Raw genomic sequence first — 26198 nt, 5'->3', positions numbered from 1 at the left:
GACTTTTTTTTTTTTTTTTAACATAAGGGTTCTCACAAAGGGAGCTATTTTAGGTTTTTGTTCTCTCAGTGCAGTTCAGTGACAATTAAGTAATGCATAATTTCTTACAAGCTATTTTAAGATCTTCTGCATAAGTTCTGCCAAGGTATAAAATAAGGAATGTTCAAGAATCTGGCTATGATTTCTTCCTGGGGCCCAAGAAGCTTTGTCCCTCACCTTTGCATGTTGTTTGTGCTAAGACTTTGGAAACACAGCCAGTCCTATGTTCACTGAGATTTTTGAAGGCATTGTCCTTTTGGCATGTGGCCAAAGTTAACTGACTTTATGCTTAATTAGTGCCATAGAGAAAGATCTTTCTTAAAATATGACCATAGGGAGACCTCCAACTAACTGATGATTTTCCAAGTAATGGAGAACAAAGTGGTGGATAGAGATCAAAATACTTGAGGGAATGAAAAATACTGTTATACTGTGATCATAAGCAAGAGGACAATGCTCTTAATTCACATGGAGCGATGTATTCTTTAAGAGGCAGTGTTTGATACCTAGGCATTAATACCTTTTCAGCTGCTATAATAAAATAATTTAGCATAATTGTATCCAGGTTGTTTTGCCATGTATATTCCAAAATATTACCTAGGCATGCATTTTCTATTTATTGGGATTTTTCAAATTAATTCAGTATGGTAGCAGTTGATAATGCTGGACAGCCTTTGTTGTTTTAAGGATATGTCCTTTGTTTTCTCTAGGTATCTTGGATCAGTCTGCTGTCTGGGTGGATGAAATGAACTACTATGACATGCGCACTGATAGGAACAAAGGGATTCCCCCCTTGTCCCTACGTCCAGCTAATCCACTTGGTATTGAGATAGACAAGTGAGTACCAAATGCCTTTAATCCACTTTTTTAGTGGTTTTCTCTATATATGCCTCTGTGAATTCCAGAAAAGTCTAACAGTTTATAGGGCAGAGAAGGATTTGAAAATGCATACATATATGAACTGATGGTATATAATTCAGTGCTTAAAAGGGCTGTTGTTGTATGATCTGTCCTGCTTCATAATCATTTTTGGAGCATCAATTAAGACCGTAGATAATCTAAAAGCTTGATATATTGAACCTCTATGATGTTTAGATTTTGAGGAGGGCTTTGGATTTATATTTTGTAGCTATGGAGTACTTAACATTGCATTTGAGTTTCATGCAGCTTTTAAGGTTTAGATAGCTATCAGTTGCTAAAATTGCACTGTAAGATACAGCACAGCAACTAGTTTATTTCATTGAAATATAAAGACTGTTTTCCAATCCACAGAGTCCTTTGTTTTTGTTCACAAATAGGTAGACTTTGTAACATTTTTCTGAAAGAAGAACGTTACAATAAGCCATAAACAGAACTAGAGGGCTTTAGAAGAGATACTGATAGGGCTCCAAACCTGACCAACTCCTAGAAATAGTGTCAGAAACAATATTTCTCTTGATCAAGATACTAGCTCTGCCAGAAACAAAGGCTATTTAAAATCAGACTTTCACTAGCAGTCTCATGCTCTGAATACTTGGTTTGTTTGTGAGCAAGACTACATACCTGGTTTCATTTGCCTGTTTTTTTTTTTTTTTTTTTTTGTTGTTTTTTTAAGGGTGGTGGAGACCGTGAGTGATTTATTATTCCTTTTTCACAAGGATGGAGTAAGGTGACTGTACACTTCTGTAGCAAGAAACTTCTTGGTCTAATTTTTGATGTCTGAAATTTGCCAGTATCTCTATTAATTGTTGTTTGGGATTTAATTTAATCATTGTCTCTTATTACTTAGCATAATAGATAAAATCTTCTATTAAATCGTTCATATTTGGGCTGAATTATCATCCTCTTGAAACCCTGACAATTAACAGCTCAGAATCTGAATCCTTCTGACAAAACATGACAGACTTCAAGAAGTTCTTAAAAACATGAAGTTCTTGCTTTCCATTCGTTTACTGATTTGTATCCAGTGGCAAGTGTCACATGAAAGGATTCATTGAGCTAAAGGCTGGAAGGAGTCGTTAGAATATTTGATCTAAAGTCTTGTCAGCTCGGACTGTTAATTACTTTTAAAATATAGTTATTTTTGCATTTAATCCAATGGTTTGTGATTATTCTTATTATATCTTTTTCCAGAAGATATCCAGTCTTGATTTGAAGGAATCACATTGTAGAAAATCCAGTGTCTATTGTTAGCTTGTTCTGATGGGTAAATGCACGTTTCCCTAAAACTATGATTTCCACTGGATTTGGCATCACTTTCCAGCCTCTGGTTATGCATTTCTTTCCTAGTTTGAATATGCCTTTTTCTTTCTCTTGAAAGTAATTACCCAATTTTTTTGTAATAAGCTGAGATTTTTGACTGATCTATATCTCTTCTTGTTATTTCAAGGGCTGGAGAAAAATACTAACTTCTGATACTCTTCCATTGTAACCAATTTTCCAACCCTGTTAAAATATGGACTCTAGAACTGTGGATAATGATATCCCAGAGTCATACCAGAAGACTTCCTGTCTCTGCTCTTCTTCCTCCCCAGTTTGTACATTCAAAAAAGATGATAATCCTTTGCACTGGGAGCTAGCAGTGAGTCGCTTGTTAGCCAGTTCTCATTGTTTGCTACTTCTGCTTCTGACGTGGTCTCCTATTACTCTGCAGGGATGACCTGGATTTCTTTATCCTAGCTGTGTCATTTTGCATATGACAGTGTTCAGCTGTATTGTTTCCTTGACAAGCTGGTCTTCTCGACCGAGAAGACAGAATCTTTCTTATTTACTTAATATTTTTGGCAACTGTTTATAAAAATTACTGGTGATAAAACTAATAGATGATTCAATTACTGATCCAGATATTATTGTGGGCTTTAGTAAAACCTTACCTGAAGATAATCTCAGGTTTGATTCCCGACTGATATTTTTTGCAGTTAGTCAGCTGTGTGATATATACTATTGACAGTGCAGAGCACTAAGTTTTTAATCAGTCTTGTGTACCAAGTTTCCATTAAAATAACAATACATTAAATTTTGGGGGTTCTTTTTCAATGCAGAACTTAATTTTAAAGCTGGTATAATGTATTTCGAACATTTTATGAAACTGTTAAAACTGACATTTCTCTGCTTTAATTCTGTGCTAGTCAAACCCTGTAAAAGCTTTTCCATTATTTTCTCTGGAATTTAAGTCTGAATAACTACTTCAGTTGTGTCAGATGCGCGTTTTTCACAAGGCTTCTTTCAGTAAGTGTGTTGGTTATGACACAGTTGCTTTTAAATTGGTCTTATTTTAAGAGAACTATTAATAAAAGATCTCCACTTCATAACCAAAACCACTAACTCTTACAGTCAAGGCAGCTTGCATTTGATAGATTAAGCATTACTTTTTGGAAGCCTAAACAGTAGGATTATTTTAATTTCATGGCATCTGCTTGGATGTTTTGTTAAATAGGAAACCAACAGGATTATCTTTTATATATTTCATCTTGAAGCATGAGTAAGTAGCTTGTTAATGAACTCAGATTTTGTATGCAAAAGAAATACAAAGAAAGTCAGAAATATTTAAATACAGTTAGGAAAGAAGGACCCTTCTGTGAGGGGAAAATAGAGAAATATTTGGGGAATTGTCATATCAAGCCTAGATGTTCAGTACTTTAAACACACAGGTTTACAAATACTTTACGTATGGAGTGGGTGAGCAAGGATAAAAATTGTACAAAGTAGTGAAGAAAAATGGCAATTATAAATTAAAGGGAGCATACAAGCAGGCATTAACTATTACTAGGTACTGGAATAATTTCCCACTAGAAGTGATAAAAATCACTGGAATTCTGGGATGCTTTAAACTAAAAGAAAGCTAATGCAATAAAGAACAGTTGTGTATCGCAAGGAGGATGAACTCTGCAGCATAATGGATCTTTCCTTTGTTAACAAGTTTGACTTGTTTAAACGTTTAAAAAATGTTTACAGATGGAGCATATTTTAGTTCCGAACCTGAAGAAATGGGCCGTGAGCTTGCGGCACTGGTCTGACTTGGTGGGATTTTCAACCTTTGCAGCATGCCTTGCAGCAGCCTCAAGGCAGCTGAGGAAAGGAGTGTTATGTATTGAGCATGCTAACAGCGGTAAACAAAAGAAACATTTAAAGAGGGATAGTGTGGAGAGGACCAGGGAGAAAATTGCAAAGAAAAACAGATTTGAGAAAATAGGAGTGAGGATAGGGAAAAGGCTAGAGGGGAGCACACTGTGGAGAAAACAGGAATGGATAGAATAAGGATAGAAGAGGAAAAAGTCATTCTTCTAAAACGTGATTGTCAGGCATCAATAAATGATGCAGGAAAGACAGTCTGCAACATGGGAAAGCATTAGTTCACCTATCCTTTGTGTTATTTTTTCCTTTCAAATACAGGTTATTCTTCTAAAAAGTTGCATTTGTGAGTTTTTAAGATACTGTTTATGATACTCTGTCCAATTAAAGCACATTTTAAAATTAGCTATAGCTTGTGAAACATTTAGCTGGATACCTTCAAGATGTTGCAAATGGTACATTTAAATATGTATAAAATCTCTATAAATTTTCTATTCATTATGGAAGTTTTTTTAATAAATAACTTTAGTAAAATATTTCATTAAAGTGTTGACATGCATAGAGATTAAATTTTTTTTTATCCTGACTCAATAGGTGCAAGATTGGAGTTTAATCAGGAATGACTAGGATTTAAGTGAATAAAGCCTTTGAACTATGAATTAGATAGATAAATAATAGTGGGTCTCATGTATTCTAATTATTATTAGAATACCACATGTAATTTGACTTGCAGGAGTAATACATATATTCAAAATGTGCATTTAGAAACTGGATTTTTTTTTCCGTATTCAGATTTTGCAAGGATATAAAAGTAAGAACTGTGGATATCCACTATTCCTCAATATTGCTTTTTACTAAGTCAAGACTAGTTAAGTGTTATAGGTATGCATCGTTTGCAAGCCATCATCTTTTAACCTGAAAATAATACATATTTGTAACTTCTGGCTGATAAGTCCTTCATGTTTTTCAAGACTTAATTGCTGTCCTTGTATCACAGAACTTTTTTTTGAAGTTGAGTTCCAGTCAAGGAAAAAAGTAAAATCAATCATCTTGTAATGCAACTAGAACATGTTAGCTAAGGATCAGTATTGAAACATAATAAAGTCACAGATATATTCATAGAAGGGTGTTTGTACATGTTGTTTTTCTGTCTTGCTCATAGTTGCGTGTTCATCATTTAAAACAGAACTTCCTCCAATTTGAACGAACTTAATACATTGTTAAAACTTAGTGCACGTTGTGCGTGAAGGAAACATTTCATAGCATATATACACAAAAAAGATATTTTAAATATATAATCTTTCTGAGTTTTAGTTTATTAGTTTCCAGGAAAGAGATTGAGACAGAGTTTTAGCTTTCTATTGCTGTCTTTGTAATAGCTTTAAGTGCAAAGTGAGTCCGGTGTCCCATCTACCCCCAACAAAGACAGGGCGGGGGGAAGGAATATTCCTGGCTGTGGTATTATGGAGATGAAGCCAGAAACCATTACAGGAGGCAGGAGGAAAAGGAGGACCAAATGATTGCCAAATAAAGTGTGGGAAGTTAATATGAAAATACTAACAGTATCAGTAATGTTATAGTACTTTATGTTTATTTTTACTTTTTAAAATTGTTACAAGAACAGGTTGGTAAGTGATGTGGTGACTAGAATTCTGAACAGTTCAGGAAGAGAAAAATGTTGTTATTGTTTCTTGAGAGCACTGGGCAAAATCTGCTTGTGAAAATTTAGATCCACGTTAAACTTGTGAACTAATTCTTGTTCAGATGTTTCACATATACTTTCTCAGTCCCATACAACAAGTTAGTGTTTACATCAAGTGTATTCTACCTCATATCTAGTGATAGTTAGGAAGTTTTTGAATAGTGTTTGTTGTTTTGCATGTAGCAGAGGTCATTATGGTGGATCAATCGTGTACATGAAAGCAAATGCTGACATGTTAAGTACATTCCACATAGTTCTATATCCACCCACTCAATACAGATGCTGGCCTCTTCCCACGCCAGTTTCCAAAACATTTCAGCTGTGAAGATTTTACAGACTGATCTTACACTGCCACCTAATGGTAACTGTCAGCTTGCTACCATGAGTTAGGACTTTAGAGGTGGGAATTGAGATAATATATCTACGTGTGTGTGTGTGTCTGTGTGTATATATATATGTGTGTGTGTGTGTGTGTGTTATTACCGGTTTTTATGGAAGTTCATTGGATAGTTGCATATTTGAATAAGATAAGATCCTGTAGAATAAGATTAACTCTTTACAGTAGCAGATGCTTTATGCAAACCTATATCATAGGGACACCAGAGAGAAAAATGGTTAAACGTGCAAGAGAGATCCAGTATTATGATTAAAAATATGCTAAGGCTTATAAATAAAAATATACTGAGGCTTACTGCTTGTAAAACTGTATCAGTTCAGCTACCTACTTCTGTTTCTAGTAGATTTTTCTTATCACATTTTCCCTTTTATCAAGGATGGTTAATCATTTTGTTGACATCTCTCTCATTAGCCCGATGCTACGAGAGAATAATTGCCAGAGTGCAGCTTTGTCTCTTTGCTGTTGCAGAGAGCTTTGTTAGCACCTTCTGATTTGTCTTGTTTAGTCTACTCCAGTGTCCTTTATGCTGGTCTTCTTGCATGCATGATTAACAAAGTACAGCCGCTACAAAGCCTGCTTCTAAGAGTCTGACTGGTACCAGAGGGAGAGTGTACAGCAACTCTAGTTTTAGCTTGTTTATGCTGGTTGCCATTCAGAATCTGTGTTTATTTAAAGTTGCTCCTTTTGACCTATAAACTCCTGTGGAATTAAGGTTCAAGTTACCTTTTGGTGGCAGTATCCAGTTTTGGGACCTGACTTTAATCTGTAAATACTGTCATGTATACTGAAAATCATGCTATGAGATTCTGAAACTTAAGAAGAAAAATAATCTTTCCAGAAAAACTATAAATTGCGAAGTTGCTTTCATAGCCAAGCTCTATTCATTAGTATCCACTGCATTCTGTTGCTATTTCTCTAGAATTTTGTCTAATGTTAAATTGTAGCTCCTTGAAGGCTGTGATTTACCCATGGAGATCATAGGCTAATCTTAAACCTCTGGCAAATGTAAACACTCTGTGTATGCACAGGTTCTATAGTAGAATTTGAAAGAGTTGATATATGCTGTAATATTACAATAGAATTATTGAGTACTAGATTATGTTGTACCTAAACTGTGGAGTGGTGCAGGATGTGCTTCTGTTGCTGGGCACATGTGGCACAAGTGAATTGATTGTATGTTACATATTTTGGATCTAAAGTAGATGTGCGTGTCCTTTGCTTGAGTGCAAGTGCCACTGCAATACTGCACAATTGTATTAGATATACTTAAAGTATATTTGAGGGAAGTGAAAGTTTGTGGTGGTTTGAAAGCAAATTGATTTACGTTTTGTGAGATCTTAATTATTTTTATATTTAAATTTGTTGCATGATAGTTTTGATGGATGAATAAGACTACTTTCAGTAGTTAACCAGAGCTCCAGTACCAGATCTGGTTTTGTTTTAATAAAATAATCTTGCCTAGCAGAAAGTTCTACTTTATTAATCCGATACATTTACCTTTGCTTAGATTGTAAGAGTGGAAAAACGCACAGAGTCCTCAAAGATGGTAAATTTCTCTCTTTTACTGAGATTTCCTGGATTCTGTTTCTGGTTCCCAATTTATTTAGTGTGATGACTTTTTAATCAATGACAGTTTTAAGAGTTACTTCCTGCAGTACATAACTATTCTTACATAACTAGCAACATTCTTACATAAAAAGCAACAGAATGATGGTCAAGAATTTCATTAAGTATAAGCGTGATCTCAGCTTTTGCTATTAGTCCATGTTCAGCCTAAAATACTCAAATGAGGAAAACAGAAATACTTTCTCAAACCACATATGTACCTGTTCATAAGTAAACTGCAAGTCAGTTCTCTTTATAAATCTGCCCTCAGAAGTTGTTATCTAGTTTAATAGTAGAAGTTAATGAAACCCAAGCTTACCATGGATGTGGAGTCGATCTCTCTTCAGATACATCTGGCCAGATGTTTTAGAAATGTGGTTGCTTTCAGTTTGAACATTTTAGTATGCAGCTTGTTGTAGAGATAGTTGGAGTAAGTAGTTTGAAACTATCCATTTTTGTTAGTGGAACAATATGATGAAATGCATGATAAAAATGAGGATGTTACACCATAGAGCTCACCATATTCTTAATGTACAACCCTCATTCACCTTTGTGTTTGTCTTCTGTTGTAACTGTCTGAAATATATCCATCCAGTTAAGAACACCCACAAATGCATTGCTGGCTTATGGTTCCACACAAATACATTTGTTTGGGGAAGAAAGCTCCCAAGAACTTTCCAAAGCTGCCAAACTTTGAACTAAAAAAATCCTTTAATTCCTGTCAAACTGTTCCTGGGCAAAACTCATTTTCAGGAATTTATTACACTCCTACCTAAATGATTGGTCTTTGTCTCAGTATTTTTTTTTTCCTCTAGGAGTTGTAAAGCTCATACATAAGCTTAAACAATCATGCATGTGTTGTACAATCTTGTAGTAGTAAGTAGCGTCTTGATAACAGTATCTTTGACTATATGTGCTTTTCATGTTTTTTTACATCTATTGGCTTTTGAGGAAAATATGTTGAAGATCTGACAAATAGGAATGAATTCTGGGCAGGGTTTGTTTTGTACACAGACTTATATAGTGCTTGTACTAAAACTTTGGGCTACTTTTGAGATAATGGAAAGATTTTTTTTTTTTTTTTTTAAGTCTTAAATGTGGTTAACCACAAAGATGCCGCCATATGTGGATTTAATATAAACTTTTCTGGGCAACCATGGTATGTATCACCTGTGAGATACTGTCTGGTAAATTCTTTGTGCCTAGTAGGCACTTTTGAATACTTTGAAAGAAAAACAAGATATTATCTTAAAATGTCTTTAAAGAGTGATGAAATGGAACTGTATCTATACTCTTATAACTGCCAGCATTTTCTACTCACCAACTGATGTTCACAAAATTCAAGGGCACTAGTAACTGAGTCTCACTATTGATGTTTACAAATTCTTATATTGCATTATTGCTTTTTTCATCAAGCATAGAGAAATATTGTAGCCCTCTTGTTAACTGCTACATTTGTTTTTTGCACTGATTTCCTTGTCTCTCTCCTTTTTGTCATCTGTTTCATTGCATCTCTTTTTAAAAACCATTTTAAAAAAAAAGTATCGTTATATACCTCTGCTGTAATCCAGTGCTACTGATGAGTGACTTCTGTGCCATGTCATTAAGTGTGTGGTCCTTTGTACCTGCTTTTGCTAGTAGCCCTTTGAATATGAACAGAAACCTACAGATGGCAACTTTTGTTTCTGTATAATTGCTTTTTTAATATTCCTGCCTCAAGATTTATTTCATTTAATCTATTCTTTGCTTTTCAACATTTTATTTAAATATGTGGAATAAAAGCAGCTTTAGCCTCCTTCAAACAATTTTAGATTAAAAAAGAAAACTAACAAATTGATACTTTCAAGTCCATTCAGATGGCTTTTTATGCATTTTAAGTATAGTGTCCATTAGCTGGTTCTGGATTGTCATTTTTTTTAAATGGAAAGTACTGCAGATTTGCATCTGTGTACAATCCATTTTGTATAGAAGTGGTTTGTCTAGTTTGTGAGCATCAGATAGGGATTTTAGTTTGAGTTCAGAGTCTGACTTTGTGGTCCGAAAATGAATAAATATATTTTTAAATTCTTTATCAAGATTAGTTTCTGAAAATAGAATACAGCTGAGGCTAGAGACTTGAGTGGTGAGTGCACCTGGTGATATACTGAGGGAGTGTGGCGGAATGAATACGGCCAAGGGTAAAATGTGTATCTGAGTTGAGACATGAGTATTGTCTTACTTCCTTTTAAAAAGTGGATTTAGCAGGTTTTAGTGGATTTAGCAGTTTTTAGTGCATTGATTTAAAATAAATGGAATACATTTAAAATAAATGGGATACATTTTCTGTACAAATTTGTTAAAATACTTTAGTTTTAAAAAATATTGTTACAGAGAACCTGTGCAAGCAATTCAGTTACATGCTATCTTTATGCAGCAAAAGACTGAATAAAATAAACAGTGCATGCTGTTTCTCACTTGGGATATGCGTACTTTTCATTTTTGTTTTGCATTGCTGTGGACGGACAGGTCAGTGTATTCTATTTCACAGGAAGATGATTTTTAACACAGGATTTCTTTCTATGTCTGTCCACAATGGAAGTCTGCTCTGTGTGTCTTCCTCTGTCTCCATGAGACTTCTGCTGCACATGCAGCAATAAATACAGTGACGGTGCAAGAGATGACCTACAAGCTGTCAACCTGATGAAGTCCTGTGGTGTTATTTGGACTTGATTCAAGGATTAAAGAGTATTCCCACTTACTTGGCTTGATGTAGTGATACTCCTTTTTAAAAGGTAGAGTTTAATATATTAGTTGCCTCTGGTATCAGAGTGAATCTGTTTAATCCCATTTTCTGAAGGCAGCACTTCTCTTATTTAGAAATATTTTGCATGGGCAGCGCTTCCTTTCTTGTAAAGTGCATAAAGGCCTCAATCTAAGACCATCAAGGGAGGAAATATTAAATCAAATCATTTAGACCTTTTTTCTAGTGTCAATCAGAAACTGAAACTTCCTTCTTAACCTTTGTTTTTCCCTGGATAAAGCTTTGAAACACAAGCCCTGTTTTTTAATTTGTTTTTAAAGCCTCCATGTTACTTCTTTCAAATAGAGCATTTCAAACACATCTGCTCTACTGATGAAATGAGAGGATACTTTAAATAAAATGATGGTGATCTGTGCACCCACATACAGAACTCTTAAGACTTGTAAATTCCAAGTTTATTTCAATAGAGGTTTATAGATGTCTGTTTAGGCTTAAAAAGATAAGTCGTGGTACTTCCTCTTTATAAAGATATTTAAAGATCAGTTTCTTAAGATTTTAATTTTAAATATGAATTTTTAGTACTGCTGGGGAAGTAAGGTAGAATTTCTGTGTTAGAGTAGCAGTTATTTTTTTCTACCTTCTTTGTGCATGTGAAATGCTATACCAACATGTAGTTTGTGCAGTATATACTCATAGTTATCTGAGCTCTGCATAAGTACATATAATGCATAAGAGTAATATGACAATATTTCCCCAGCCATCACTGTGAATGGTAGAAGACCTTGTGAGAGTGCCTGGCGGTGTATATCTAGATGATGGATTTAGCAAAGAAGGCATAAAGCAGGAGCAACCTTGCCCTTATTTGTATGGGATCAGCCATAGGAGCTTTACAACTCTTATGTTTTATGTGCGGTTGAAATAAGAAATTGAATGTTTATGCATGCCTGCCTCTTAGTTATTCAATGAATGTATTAATCACTAATAAAAATTAAATAATAGTTTTAAAGACCGTGTATTCAATAATGTGGTATTTCAAGGAAAGAGATCCATCTGTAGGCATCTTCTGATGGATTATTACTAAGCTGAAATTTTACACCTCAAGCACTATGTAAAAATTATTGAATGATAGTTAACTCTTATGGAAACATTTACAGTGATGCTGTTGACTGTTAAAATTAATGCTAATATGTTTTGTCATTTTATCATATTACTTTACTGAAATCAAAATGATAAAATTATTTTTATTTAGATTAGATTTCTTTTCTAGATACACTAGTTGTATCTGTAGTACCAGATTTAGTTTCTTGATAAGTTACAAGTTTATATTTACATTTTGTTGGAACATGATGTATTGTTTCAACATGTAATACTTAATTGTAACCAGTTTACTAGAATGTATCTTACTGAAGAGATTAATATTCATTTTTCAGGGGAAGATTTCCTCAGAAGGATTTAGAGGCACTGTTTCCTGGGATGAGTGCCGATTTTACCAGTGAAAACTTTTCTGCTGCCTGGTACCTGATTGAGAATCATTCAACAACAAGGTTTGTTTGTTTGCTATTATATTGTATAAATAGTTCTAATAACATCAAATATGTTTGCAATTTCATTATATGCTGCATGTGTCAGTGATTGACATTATAATAACAGATCTATCTTTCTGTATGAGGAGGTTTAGGCTAAAACCCTACACAAACCAAGAAGTTAGTTAGTATGGCCTTAAGCGGGAGTCTAGATGTTAACCTAAGTCATGACTCATAGCCTTATGAAAAGGGCACTGAATAGACTAAAGAGTAAAACTGTTAGCAGTAACAGTTAGCTTTTAGCCAGCAGTTGTGGAAGATGTAAGCGTTTAGATTGTTTTTTTGATTTGGGTGTGGGGTTTTTTGGGGAGAGAGCGAGCAAGCTCTGGAACATAGTCCTTAATTTGTCTGGGACATACTTTGATTTACCCCCAGAGTGATGGTGAGGAGTGATCATTCTCGAAGCGATTGAGGAGCAAGAACAACAGCAAATCAACATTATTACCTATTATACACTTAATGACAGCATCTTTTGCAATAAAGTAACTGCAAGAAAAGTGATTTAAAAATAAATCTATCACAAACTGACAACTGCTTCAGAGATTACTAGCTTTTTAAAAGTCTAGAAGACATTAAGGTGAGAAAGAACAGACAACTTATTAAATTATTTTTCAATAAGTTTGTTCTAAGTTTGGCTCTTGGACTGTTACCCACGTGCATGAGCAACAGATAGATATCAGTGACACTGCCAAGAGATGTAGAATACCTGAAGAGTGACGGCAGAGCCCTGGACACAGAAGTGAAGAGCGTGGGAGTCCCTGTGGTATTCTCTTTGACCTCGGGTGAAGATTCAGCTAGTAGTGGATTCATCCTGTGAGTTCAGAGCTGGCTGTATAGCTGGTTTCACAGGCAGCACTTTTATGACAGTGGATCCTTTATTGAGGAATGAGAACTGCCAGTGAGAAATGGAGCCACTGGAAAAGTGGGGCACAAGCATCTTTGCCAGTAGGCTTGCGGACTGATGGAAAGGACTTTAAATTAAGAATATCAGAGGATGACAATAACAGCTTGCAGTTAAGTGAGGGAATAGAGGTCAGTGTTAAGTATATGATCCAACAATGGGATTGAGAGAGCCCTTAGGAAAGATTGAAAGGGGGCCTGCCTTGAGTGACTGTAGATATATGCACACAGCTTGAGAAACAGATCAGGGGAGCATATAATAATCTGCTCTGCGTGTTGATTTAGAATATAGCATTGTTGGGATAAACTGAGATGTGGTAGGATAGCTTGTGTGCTAGAATGCTGTGATGAATGGGAACAGGCTTTTTGGGAAGGACAAGCAAGAAGAGGAGAGGAACTTGCCCTTTATGTGAGGGAGCAGCCTGAATATATGGAGCTCTCATATGGAATAGGTAGCAGGGTGATTAATAGCTTGTGGATAAGGATCAGAAGAGGCCAGAAGGATGACATTACAGTGAGATGAGGAAGTGGACAAAGTTGTCTTCAAGCAACTTGAGGAAATTTCTAGATCACAGATCCTGGTTTTTGGAGACTTTGATCTCCCTAATAATTGCTGGAAAGGCAATAAAGCAGGATGCAAGCAATCCAGGAATTTCTGGAAGGTGTTAGGAATGACTTTTTAATATAGATGCTAGGCAGGCAACTAGAGGTGATGCTTTCCAAGTATCTCTTTGTGGGAAGTATCTCTCAAACAAGATCAGGAGTGTGATAATTAGTGGCAGCCTTGACTGTAGCAATCATGAAATAGCTGAGTGCAAGGTCATAAGGAGAGTGAGTGGCACAGTATGGGACCCTGGGTTAGGCAACAGTAGTACAGAGGAGGATCTGGTGTTTGTAACATGGTATAAATTTCAGTTGGCAATCTAGTACAAATCATCTTCTGGGGTGTATCACTAGGACTGTATTGTGTAAGACATGGGGATAATTACTCAACTGCAGCTTTAATAATGCCAATTAGAAGTACTCTGCCCAGTTTTGGCTACCCTGCTTGAAGAAAGGTATTGAGAGCTGAGCCATTAAAATAAGAGTGCTTAAATAGCTGGTTCTGTTTGAAACAAGAAAGATTTAGGTTAGATACAGATTAAAAATGGTGTTAGCTTTCTTAAGCCCTGGAACCAAGTAACTTGGAAAGCTGCAGTCACTATCGTTGGAGACTGTTGAGAATTGCTTTGTCAGATGTCCATCATAGATGACTTAAGTATGTTTGACAATGCCTTGGATCTAAAAAGCAGATTAAATGATTTAAAACTGATGCCTCTAACTAGTTAATCAAAATTACAGTGGAATATGAACAACAGCATGATGTAATGATTATCTTACACCTTTTATATGACAATGTGGCAGTAAAAACATTGGTCAGCAGTGCTACCCAGCAGTTGATAACCTAAGTGATCATATTAGCTTGTATAGACCCTTTTAAACTTCTACTGTGCTAGTGCTATGTTGTTGGATCAGTCAATTCTCATGTACATTTGAAGCTTCCTATTAGGAAGATTCACTTCTAACATATTTCTTCCAGTATCAGCTCACACTCTTTCTGTTCTTAGAAAAGTTCTGTTAATTTATGTCTTTGCACATCAACAGGTTGAAGTCATGGTTCCCTCAGTTCAGTGGAATAAAAAGCTGATTTTTGTTTTTAAATGCAAACTACTTGGGTTTTTTTTGCATGTTCATATTGATTTAGAAAATCTGAATCTTAAAGCACTGAAGGTGAAAAAGTTGTGTAAAACTCTCAATGGCAAGAATGGCTCAAAAATAGGCTGAATCTGATCGTGTTTGGAATCTTGTTAGAAATCTTTCTTTAAAAAACAAAGTGACTCCTTTTTTTCACTTGGAAATATTTAGTTTTGGTAATACTCTAGAACTGCTATTAATTGTGGAATTATCTTGGCCATTTCATTTGAGCTCTTTCTGGAAACTTGTAACAACTGTTCAGTTCCTGTCCTCTGTGTAACCTCAGGTATTAGGAGTACTAAATATGTGGTGCACTGATGTTTTGATTAGCTTATGTATGTTTTTTCCTTGAAGGAAATTCTTTTTAAGCAATCAAAATAATGTCTTTTTTTTGTCCTGACAACAGCATGACAAATCTAAATAAACTATTTAGACATACTATTAGTTCATCAAATGAAACTTCCTAAAAAGAGAACAGTACAGATTTTTGTTAGTTTGAAAATGCTGCTGGTAAGTATTTCTTGTACACTCAAGTAGACCAATCCAGTCAGTAAATAATGTGATTTCTGACCAGGAGATCGAGAGGAAATAAAACAAGATGTTGTGGCATCACGTTTATAATGAGGAAGCTCTTTGCAAGTGCACCAGTATTTTTGTCTCCCAGCAGGTGGTGACAGCTGCCTTACTGCCTGATTTAAAGTTTGGTTTGGTTTTGTAATAAATCTTTTTATACTATTGGTTAAAGCTGACAAAGGCTTTTGGAGGGAATTGCCTTATGACTTAAATTTCCTTACTTAACTATTTTCCCTTGCACTTGGAGGTATGATGGAATTTTTCATCTGATTTTTCTGTATTAAGGGGATGGTGCATGGCCTGCAGGTAGGAGAAAGAACTTTCTTGAAGATAAAAATCATGTGTTGGTATTTCTGACCTGCTTTATGGTGATGATTTTACAGAGGATCTAATAGTGTAACTAATGAGGCCATATTCATCATCAAAACCAAAAAATGTTATACAAGTTAATGGGTCAGTCATGAATGCAGTTATAGTGCAATTTTAAAATAATTATAGCTGATTGCAAAAAATAAAAATATAAAATCAAATATAAACTGGCAGTAATTCTAATCAAATATTAGGAAAATAACACAGATAGAAACCTTCCATAGACTTACCAGTGGTAAGTTGGACAGGAATATTCCACTTTTTCAAAAGTAAAAAAATCCAATGGATTGCATGTGAAAAGACATACTTTCGTAAAGTAGGACTCAATTCAGTTTCTCTTTGTTTTGTAGTAATACTGTTTTATTCTGAAACTTATGTCCAAACTAATGTAAAAATATTGAAGGACTTGAGAAACTGAAAGGTTGTGGACTCAAGAGTTAAATATTGGAATAGTAGAAGTCTCTAATACTGACATTTGTTTAATCTAGTGTACTAAATGTAGTGATTTAGCACTGCGTATTGAATGTAGTACAAGCAATTAGCTAAGACTAACATTACATATTTAGAAGAAATTTCTTGATTGATTTAACATATAACAAAGTCTCTTCCAACATAAGTGATGGGAACTCCCTATATAGGATTTAAAAAAACCCCACAGAACTGTAGTTCTCTAGACATCTAATTCTAAGAGAAAATTATTGTTATCAGGAAGCAAACTAGATAGCAATCTCCTTCTTCAATAATTTCTGTGACAATAACAAGCTTTATTTTGCAAATATTGGGTTCTGTTTATTCATTAGTTGACCCTATTCATTGTAAGAATGTCAGTGATTTTTTTTTATTTATTTTCAGTTTTGATCAGCTCAAAATGGCAGTTGTGAATCTGAAGAAACAAGCCAGTAAGAAAAATGAGGGAAGTCTAGCTTACGTGAAAGGTGGTCTCAGCACTTTTTTTGAAGCACAAGATGCTCTGTCAGGTAAATTGGTCTTACTAAATACAGTATAAAAGAAAAAGTGTCATGTCCAGGTGTCGTTGACTGCATTATTAAAAATATCCTATTGTTCTGTGTAATATTTTCTAGAAGAATGTGATGAACCAGAAATCCATATGATCTTGGTCACAGGCTAGGATTGGCTAGCTGATTGTTGTGGTATATTTGCAAGAGGTGACAGCAAAAATACCTGACAGGAATTGAAGGCATTTAATGAAACTATATAGCCTAAAAATTCAGAAAAGAGAGGAAATGTTGAATTGGAGATGATATCAAGATGATCTACAAACTATACCAACATAAAAACCTCCTGTGTTATGATACTTTAGCCCATAATCAGCCTTTTGTATTCATATGTATATTCACTACACTCTTACTTAGGAAATCAGGTAGATTTTTTTTTTTCTTTAATTCTGCTACTAAAGGGAACATACAAACACAGTTTGTAGTGAGATTACATTGGTTGTCTGTACCATTTCTACATATGCTCAAAGCAAAAAATGTCTCGGGTAAAAGTTCATCATGGGCTGTCAAGGTTCTGTTTGGTTAGAGACTGCGCTAGATAAGAAGGTGACTGTTTGGGGCCGTTCCCAATAGCTTTGATATTTACTTCTGTGCTGTATTCCATAACTGCTGTATATTGTAGGAAAACCACTCCTGATAATTGATTTTGTTACAGGTACCGTGGAGTAAAAGAACATACCTACTCATAGCCTTAGCCAAGCGAGCACTTTTGTTGTTTTTAGGAACACAGCCTTGGATAAGTATGAAATGGCACCAAGTGGTGCTCCTAGGTGAATCAAAGGGAAGTTTGCTGTTGACCCAATCATTAACCACCTGCTAGTCCCTCCTATGTGACAAGGAGAAGAGAAAGTAGTGTTGTCTCACCTGTACTCCTTCCCTAAACAAATTAACCTGTGACCTGCCCTCTGCTGCTCTGACAACATTTTCAAGTGGTTTTGGCTACTTGACTCACTAATTTTTAGTTTAGAGAACTTCTTTTCCAGAAGTGTGGGCATACATGCTTTGATAGGGAAGACTTCATTTGAAGAAGTTCATCCGAGAAAGTAACTGAACGTCTAGCTTTCTTTCCCTGCCTGAAGCTGACCTATTACTGATTAATTTTGAAAGCCTTGGCGTAAATCTGGATAGAACTTCAATATCAGAAGAGAAAGATTGGAAGATTTGGTGGAAATACTGAAGAAAATGATTTTAGTCATATGAAAAGATACCGTGAAGAATCAGGATCTGATATACTTTAACTTTTTTAAACTGAGTACTTATTATATGCTAAGAATGCAAAATGATAGGCTGTTTTCCCCCAAAAATCTTAAATATCCTGAAAATCTTGAAAACTTAATTTTTATAGTTTGAAATCCTTTTCACATCAAAATCTGTTTTGCAGGTAAAGCAATTAAGTACTCCCACAGTTCATAATTCTGTTCCCCAATTGTTACTGTGTAGTTGATGTCATTCTAAAGAATGAATTAAAATATTACTAAGAATGGCCTGATTATGTTGTCAAGAAAATTAGAAACTTCAAATGTTAATCTCTTATGCATATAAATCAATAACCCTGGAGTTCCAGGGATTTTAAAAAAAATCAATACAGTGGTTTACAATATTTAATACAGTATTTAATAGTGTGGTTTCAGAAGTTAAAAATAATGAGGATGTAGTGCAGGTCACAGTTGCCTTCTGTAGTGTTTTGATTTTCCTTTTTTCTGATGAAATTTTATATTAATTGCTATACAGAAGTGTTTTTGATTCTTTTCACTCTAAAAAAAAGTCTTGTTATAGAGTAAAAGAAAAGAGTGTATATACATATTTCAGCTTTATATCACAGAACTTCTTGTTTGTCTTGTCTTTCCATGTATGCGGAATGTTTTTAAGGGAGGGTAGCTGGAAAAAAATGCTTACCTTTTGTAAGGTTAAAAAAAAATAAAGGACAGTATTCAGTGTGAGCATTATTCGTATTGTTCTGGAGAAATGGCTCTGATGTCAAAACTTGTGGGGGAGGTGAGGGAGAACACCACACATGAAATCTAAGCATCTAGTTAGGAAATTTAAATTCTTTAACAGAGAGCTCTCATTAAATTAAAAATCCTATTACACTCTAATTATACCATGTTTCTACAAGATGATATAATGCCACTTTTCTATTCATACACAAGTAAAGGGGAATTGGTGGGTCTTATTTTTCCTTTACTAAGGTTCAACTAGAATTTGTATGCATTTAAACAGAGTCACATCAAGAACAGTTTATATATATATATTTTTTTTTAGACTGAAATGTGGTTTCAGCACAAATTCTTAGGGACAACAGATTGGTTCTGCAAACTGTTTGATTTATAGTTGCTTAGCACAAGTTGTCACAGGCAGAAACAACTCAAGATAATCATAATGGATCACATCTAGTTTGTTAGTCTTTCAGTACAGTTTAAATGTCTTGAGCTTGTTGAGGTTTTCTTTATTTTTGCCCACTTCATCTAGGAAGGTGTTCCAAAGTCATGTTTTTCATGATAGAGAAAATATAGGTTGTCAGTCTTTCTCTCCAAATATCCTCGAACACTTCCTCCAATCCTGATGATTATTCTTTGCAAATCGTATGTCTGTTCCATTTCCATGTTGGTATTTTGTTGTGTAGAGCAGAGCTGTCTATGGATGTGCTTTTTCTCCTAGCTCTCTCTAAATACAGGATATCCTTTTTTTTTAGAAAATTCGTCTTAAGAGGTATAATCCTTTACCAGGTACTTCATTGCTGTTTCTTTAACATGTATATGTACCTGCTTTTTTATTTTTTCTTTTTTATTTCAAACACTTCTAAAAATGTTTCTTTCAAATATATATACTGATTCTATGAACATGATCTGGGAAACCCTTAATTGCTCATTTTGGTGTACAGCAGAGATCAGTAAGATCACTCTTATTTTGTGTGTACCATCAGACTGTATCACACATTTCATTTAGTTGCAATCTTTTCACAAATAAGCAACTAAAACCATAAAAAGTTATACCAAGATGCTTATTGTATTATGTGATTTAGGAAGTGTTTACTAAGAAAATAAAAGGTCAGAAAGGCCAAAACCCTTGCTGCTTGGTTTAATTTCTTGGAAAATAGAATTGCCTTATCAGATCCTCATGTCTGTCTGTCTGTTAGCGTGGCTGCCAGTTTTGATGGTGACTTTGCTGCAGAGGAGATGTTCAACGGGAAGTTTGTTTCATCAGCTGAAGGGAACTGTGAACTGAGCTGAGAGGAACTGGGCTCACCTCAACTTGACCCACTTGTCAACATCAGGGACTTAAGCTAATTTGTTTCCCATGATTCTAATTGCAACCTAGGAAGTAGCATTCACTAGAGGCCTGCTGTTTATATGACATAGAGATGTAATGTTTTATTGTCGGGAGCAAATGATGTCCCACCCATAAGTCTTTAGAAAGCTAGGAAATGAATTTACTTTGAATATACTTAACTTTTTCTTTTACTATGCTTTTACTATATACTTTTTGAATATAATTTTTTTGAATATAATTGTTTTTGAAATGTTAGGCTATGGAGTTTTTTTATTTAAGTAAAAAGAAAAAAAAATAGACAAATGACCATTTCACTTGACCAATTATATGAAAACATCCAAGTGTTTGAGAATCGTATTGGCCAGGAAGGAAGATAATGTATTGTATTTTGAAACGGATATTTTGAACAAATTTGAAGTTTATATTTGATGCTCTCTTTTGTCATGGCAACAGTTCTTCTGGTGCAGTGCAATTTAAAAACTCCTTTTAAGCGATTTTCAGGAAAACTCTGTAGGAAAGAGGCACTGCTAGCTATCACAGCTCTATTCCTTTTCTCCTTTCCACTTGGAAGGCCATATAGCCTTTGAGAAAAATGATATGATGGAGTATTCAGACCATAATTGGCCTTTTGTCCAGGATCTTGCCTAATGCATAAGGTGTGATAATTTTCACCTGTGTGGAATGATCCTCTCTCTGCCCAATGCATGCTGCTGCTGCTGCTTCCTGTAGAAAACTTCTGCATGTCATCCCATAAAGCCAGTTCTAGGATGAGCATGTCAATGATCCAGGGTCTGGCTCAGTATGAGTAAACACGGTGTGCTGGCATTATGTGTGTTTAATGCTTTTTTTCCTAAAACTAAAACAAAAAAAGCCACTGTATCTTTTTTCAGTTCTGAGTCAGATTGGGAATTTGGAAAACTAAAACCTAATGTTTGTCTGCCGTGTAAATGTCTCTTTGTTTCCATTTCTTAAGTGTAGTTCAAAAGCAGTTTTTGATTAGACTTAACATTTTTCTTGAATTCTGGGGTGCAGAGAGGAATGAGGAGCTATGTTTGAATTTAAAGAGAATACATGCAACTAATTTTTCATTGGTGATTCAATTTGCAAATAAATTAGTGAAGTGTCAACTAACCAATTTTAAAGTGTTTTCACATTGTTAACTCTTGCCTCAGTTTACTGCCTTTCATCTTTTTGTCTGTTTGTCCAATGAAAGGTTAGTCTGTGATTGGTTTTGTTAGGTGTCAGACTTATGCCAGCTTTTATTTTTGCCATGTTTTTGTTTTATAATACATATAATTTGCATTTCATTGCTCATTTCATTTTTCTCCTTACTCTACAGTCTCAGATGTACTTTCTCAAATAGTGTGAATTTTCATCAATTATATGCATTTCAGTAAATTAGATTCTGATATATGATTACTACTTACATGTTATACAGCTGAGAACTAGAGTAGTTCTTTGAGTGCTCTCACTGGTGTATGTCCATTAATGGTGTCTTTCTCATCCTGCTTCAGTCTTTAGAAAATAGTTGTCTTGGTAAAATCAGTGCATTTTTGTTGCTAGAAACTTTCATTATGGTGATTCGGAGAGGATAGAAGCAACAGGGCCATGGGAACAAATTGCACCAAGATAAATTAGGATACAGCAACTTATGGTAACAGTTTGTATGTGCATGTATGTGCCTCACAATAGATGCAAAGTAGCTTCAGTTTTTGAGCTAAGATCATGCCTCCAAGTACTCATGAAGGATATGCTCTAAGCTCACTGTCTAGCTTTCCAAGTGGACGCTCATGTCTGAAGCTCAAGATATACATGCTGTATTATACACAGAAGCTGAATAAGAAGCAACTGCCCTATTGTGGCTACATACTCTGTACATACGTTTATTGGCCTTCTCACATACACACAACGATGAAAGAATAGCCATGCTGATTTAAATTTGCTTCTTGAAAACCTGTATTCTGATATTGCACTGCTAGATGACAAGGAGAAAGAGTTTGCTATGAGCAATATATGCTGAAAGAGAGATGACCCACTAAAGGATCGCCAGTGAAGTATGTAACTGGGTAGTAGGTAATATACGCTCACGTGCTGCTTGAAAAAGTGGAAAGCATCTCAGTAGAGATTATCTTGGTCCACAGTGAAATTTTTGTGCCCAAGCCTGTACCTGTCCTAATGCTAACTGCTCATATGGTTTCTTCTATAGCAGTAATCATCTTTACAGATGTCAGCTGGTGACCAATTACTAGCAGCCTTTAGCTACCACATGTGTCATGTTTTGTGACTTTGTGGTTTTTCAGATAAATTTTATTAATATTTTATATGAAAAATGTTAAAACATCCAAAAATTTGTTTTAGAGTTAACTTTCAAATAGCAATTAGTACAGTTGATGGCAAGCATGCAACAGACCTAAAATTAAACTTGACTCAGATTTCCTGTTCAACTTCCTCATCAATGACCTGGATGAGGGGACAGAGTGCCTCCTCAGCAAGTTTGCCGATGATACCAAGCTGGGAGGAGTGGCTGACACACCTGAGGGCTGTGCTGCCATTCAGAGAGACCTGGACAGGCTGGAGAGTTGGACGGAGAGGAACCTCATGAGGTTCAACAAGGGCAAGTGCAGAATCCTGCACCTATGGAAAAATAACCCTCAGCACCAGTGCAAGCTGGGGGCTGAGCTTCTGGAGAGCAGCTGTGCAGAGAAGGACCTGGGAGTGCTGGTGGATGACATGTTGACCATAAGCCAGCAATGTGCCCTTGAGGCCAAGAAGGCCAATGGTATGCGGGGGTGCATTAGGAAGAGTGTTGCCAGCGGGGTTGAGTGCTGGTGAGGCCTCATCTGGAGTACTGTGTCCAGTTCTGGGCTCCCCAGGACAAGACAGACATGGAGCTACTGGAGAGAATCCAGCATAGGGCTGTGAAGATGATCCGAGGGCTGGAGCACCTGTCCTGTGAGGAACGGCTGCGAGAGCTGGGCCTGTTTAGCCTGGGGAAGAGAAGACTGAGGGGGGATCTTATCAACGTGTACTTAACAACAGGTACTTACCTGAAGGGAGTGTGTCAAGGGGACAGGGACAAACTCTTTTCAGTTGTCCCATGTGACAGGACAAGAGGCAATGGGCAGAAATTGAACCACAGGAAGTTCCGCCTGATTGTGAGGGGGAATTTCTTCCCTGTGAGAGTGACGGAGCACCGGAAGAGGTTGTGGAGTCTCCTCTGGAGCTATTCAAGGCCTGCCTGGATGCAACCCTGTCTACCATGCTCTAGGTGACCCTGCTTGAGCAGAGGGGTTGGACTAGGTGATCTCCAGAGGTCCCTTCCAACCTTACCGATTCTTTGATTTGACTTACAGTCTATTTAAACAGCTTAATATTATGTTACATCATTCCATTTTGATTTCAATACCATTTTTAGATTACATGCAGTGTTTAAAAGCTACTTTTATTCCTATCCCTAGCTTTCACAGATCCAGGAGGCTAGCAGTGTATAGGTAATAAGGAAATAGCACTTCTGTTTTCTAAAATTCTCAAGTACCCTGGCATGGCCTCAGTCCAACCATGGAATTTTTAGTGGATCCTTAAGCAGATCCACTATTTTTGTCTGTTTCTGAGATATTTCCCTAGAAATATCACACTTATTTAAATACAGTGCTTCATGAGAGCACAGTTTTAAGGCCTCACAATTTTATTAGGCTACAATGTCTTGTGTCCTATTTCCATAAAAACTTTCCCTTCTAGCATTGTACTTTTATTTTTAATATAATTTTAAGTTTCTCCATTTTATTAGATCTTTTGCACTACGTTGGGGAAACAAACTTGAAAAAGTAAACGCTTGTGATATAAAACACATAGTAGCGTTTAAAGGGTATACACCATTTGCTTCAATATTTTATCATTTTAGCTTAGCTTGGCAACATTTCACAGAGTAAAGCCAGCTTTATCCTACAGTTCACAAAATGATACAGAAATTGGTGAGAAATTAATACTTAGCGGTATTGTTTATTGGTCATACTAACAAACTTTTACGTTCTTTAGATTTTATAGGGTATGTAGTACCAACTCTGATCATGACTAGCTGTCTTTTTGTTGCTTTGCTCGTCATATACAGTTATGCATTCCTGTGAAATTCAGGAAGAATTCTCAAATTCAGAAGAATTCTCTTCAAATTACAGAAAATCTTTTCCTTGTGTAAAAGATTAAATAAAGGCATTTTCATTCACCCATTTGCTGGAATCATGGAAGCATGTTTATATATAGTGTTCTTCCTTCCATTACTATGCTTCAGTGCCAAGATCTTTATGGTTACCACATTAACATCTTCAGAACTACTTTGCTGAATCAATCTTTCTTTTTTTTTTTTTTTTTTTTTTTTTTTTGTCATTTTTTCCTCATTTTCTGCATCTGATTAAAAAGGTTTGATATATTTTTGGTACTTTTAACTATATTTCTGTGCAAATGGATAAGATTTGCAGGTATGCATGTCTAAATGCATGTATATTCCTCTTATTAGAAAATGGTGGAAAACTTGCATCTGTTTTTGATCAGAGTTAGGCAGAAGTTTTGAAAATACTACTCATTGGTGCTTATCTCAAAATGCATCTATAAAAAAGTAATGAGTAAATCAAAAATGAAATCAGCAAGTCAAAAATTGCATGACCCTGACAAGTGTGGTTTAATTTGTTACAGATTTACAGTTGCCCATGTAGCACACCGTATCCTTTCGTAGAAGAAATAAAATTGTTTTCTACAAGAGCAGCAATGAATTTAATTGTAATTTATTTTACTATGGGCCTGTACTTTGGTTTGTTTTCCAGATTAATCTGTTGCTTGTGTTCTGACAAAATTTTGAAGTATTTGGTCACAGTTTAGAGCTTGTGAGTTCTAAGCTTAGTCCCTGTTAGTTAGTGTTTCACTGAAGCTGTGATGTTTGCAAGCCTTTAAATACTTTGACTTAGGTGGGAAACTGGAACACCTGTTGGCAAGGATAGTACAAAAAAGTTAATTTTCTAGACATGGTCAAAGTGTGTGGACCCAGACCATCCTCACCTTATTTATTGTACGCTTCTTATCATAAAGCTTATTGTAATTGTAAATGGGCTCTGCTAGGTTTGGAAATGCTGAGAAGTGACCTCAACTGCTCTTCCAACTTGCATAGTTCATACCAAGTAAGTCCAAGTGACTCACAGTTCAACAGAAAATCCTGCCCATCCCTCTCTTTTTCAGGCCTTCAGAGGGAACCCTAAAACTTTCTCTGTGTTCTTCTTATCCTTAACTCATTAATGGCTGTGGTATGAAGCTGCAGCTGAAGTTAATCTAACTGCTGGCTGTTAACAGAGGTGTAGGCTTACTTTCCACTTGTCCTTAGCCATATGCTCTTCCTTTGCATTGCAATGGTGCAGCTGTGGCTTGATTTAGACAAGATCTCTGATGAATTAAAAAACAAACAAACAGAAAAACACCTCTTTGACTTAGTTTTCCACCAGATCAGCTCACTGCTTCTGCCCTGCATTTGTGTGATTGCTAGATCCAGCACAAGGAAGCATGTAGGCTGGAAATGGTGATGTGAAGGGGAATCATCGCAAACTACAACAGCCCCCTATTACATGGTTTTATTTCAAGAGGAAGGAATAACATGAACGTATCTAAATTCCTTCCTACCAGATTAGGTCGACAGATATTTTTCTTGATTGCATGTAGTTTTGCTTGTCTAAACTTATAAGTCAGAGGGTTCCCTGTGGAAGGAACTTACTTAACTTTCTAAAAATTATTTCATGCAAACAAAGTTTAGACTTTCTAGTAAAGCATTTTTCATAACATTTTTCACTCTGAAAACTGATTTATGATCATGATACAATTTCTGAATAAGCTGCTTTCAAAATAAAAATAATCCTTTTATGATTTAATACTATTTAGACTGGTAATGTGTTAAATCACAGTCCTTACACAGAACTTACTGTTCTCTGTCCATTAAAGAAAATCTTGATCATGTTCTGCATATATTTTTTACCAAAAAACCCTGTTTCTGATGGAGGTTTAGATACTACAGTTCAGTTGTGGAAATTGAGCTGTCCTCTTTGCGAGTAACACTTTAATTATTTGGTCAGCAATTTGTGCTATATAATTAATACTTCCAAAATGTTGCATTTTAAAAATCTTTGAGACAATAAATAATTTTTTATCCACAGCCATCTAAAAATATCTTTTGTAAACACATTTCAGA

The 26198-nt window shown here is 35.5% G+C and overlaps 1 protein-coding gene across 1 annotated transcript in view; it reads left to right on the top strand.

The window, feature by feature from the left end:
* Positions 1 to 26198, top strand: part of EXOC2 (exocyst complex component 2) — a 137424-nt gene that overhangs the window by 19704 nt on the left and 91522 nt on the right. The window contains 3 exon segments of the mRNA XM_062570039.1: positions 750 to 876; positions 11964 to 12077; positions 16545 to 16669. Coding sequence (XP_062426023.1) covers positions 750 to 876; positions 11964 to 12077; positions 16545 to 16669 — 366 coding nt within the window.

Source organism: Rhea pennata, chromosome 2 (assembly GCF_028389875.1).
Source record: "Rhea pennata isolate bPtePen1 chromosome 2, bPtePen1.pri, whole genome shotgun sequence".
NCBI lineage: Eukaryota > Metazoa > Chordata > Aves > Rheiformes > Rheidae > Rhea > Rhea pennata.
This window is presented reverse-complemented; position numbering and strand designations above follow the sequence as displayed.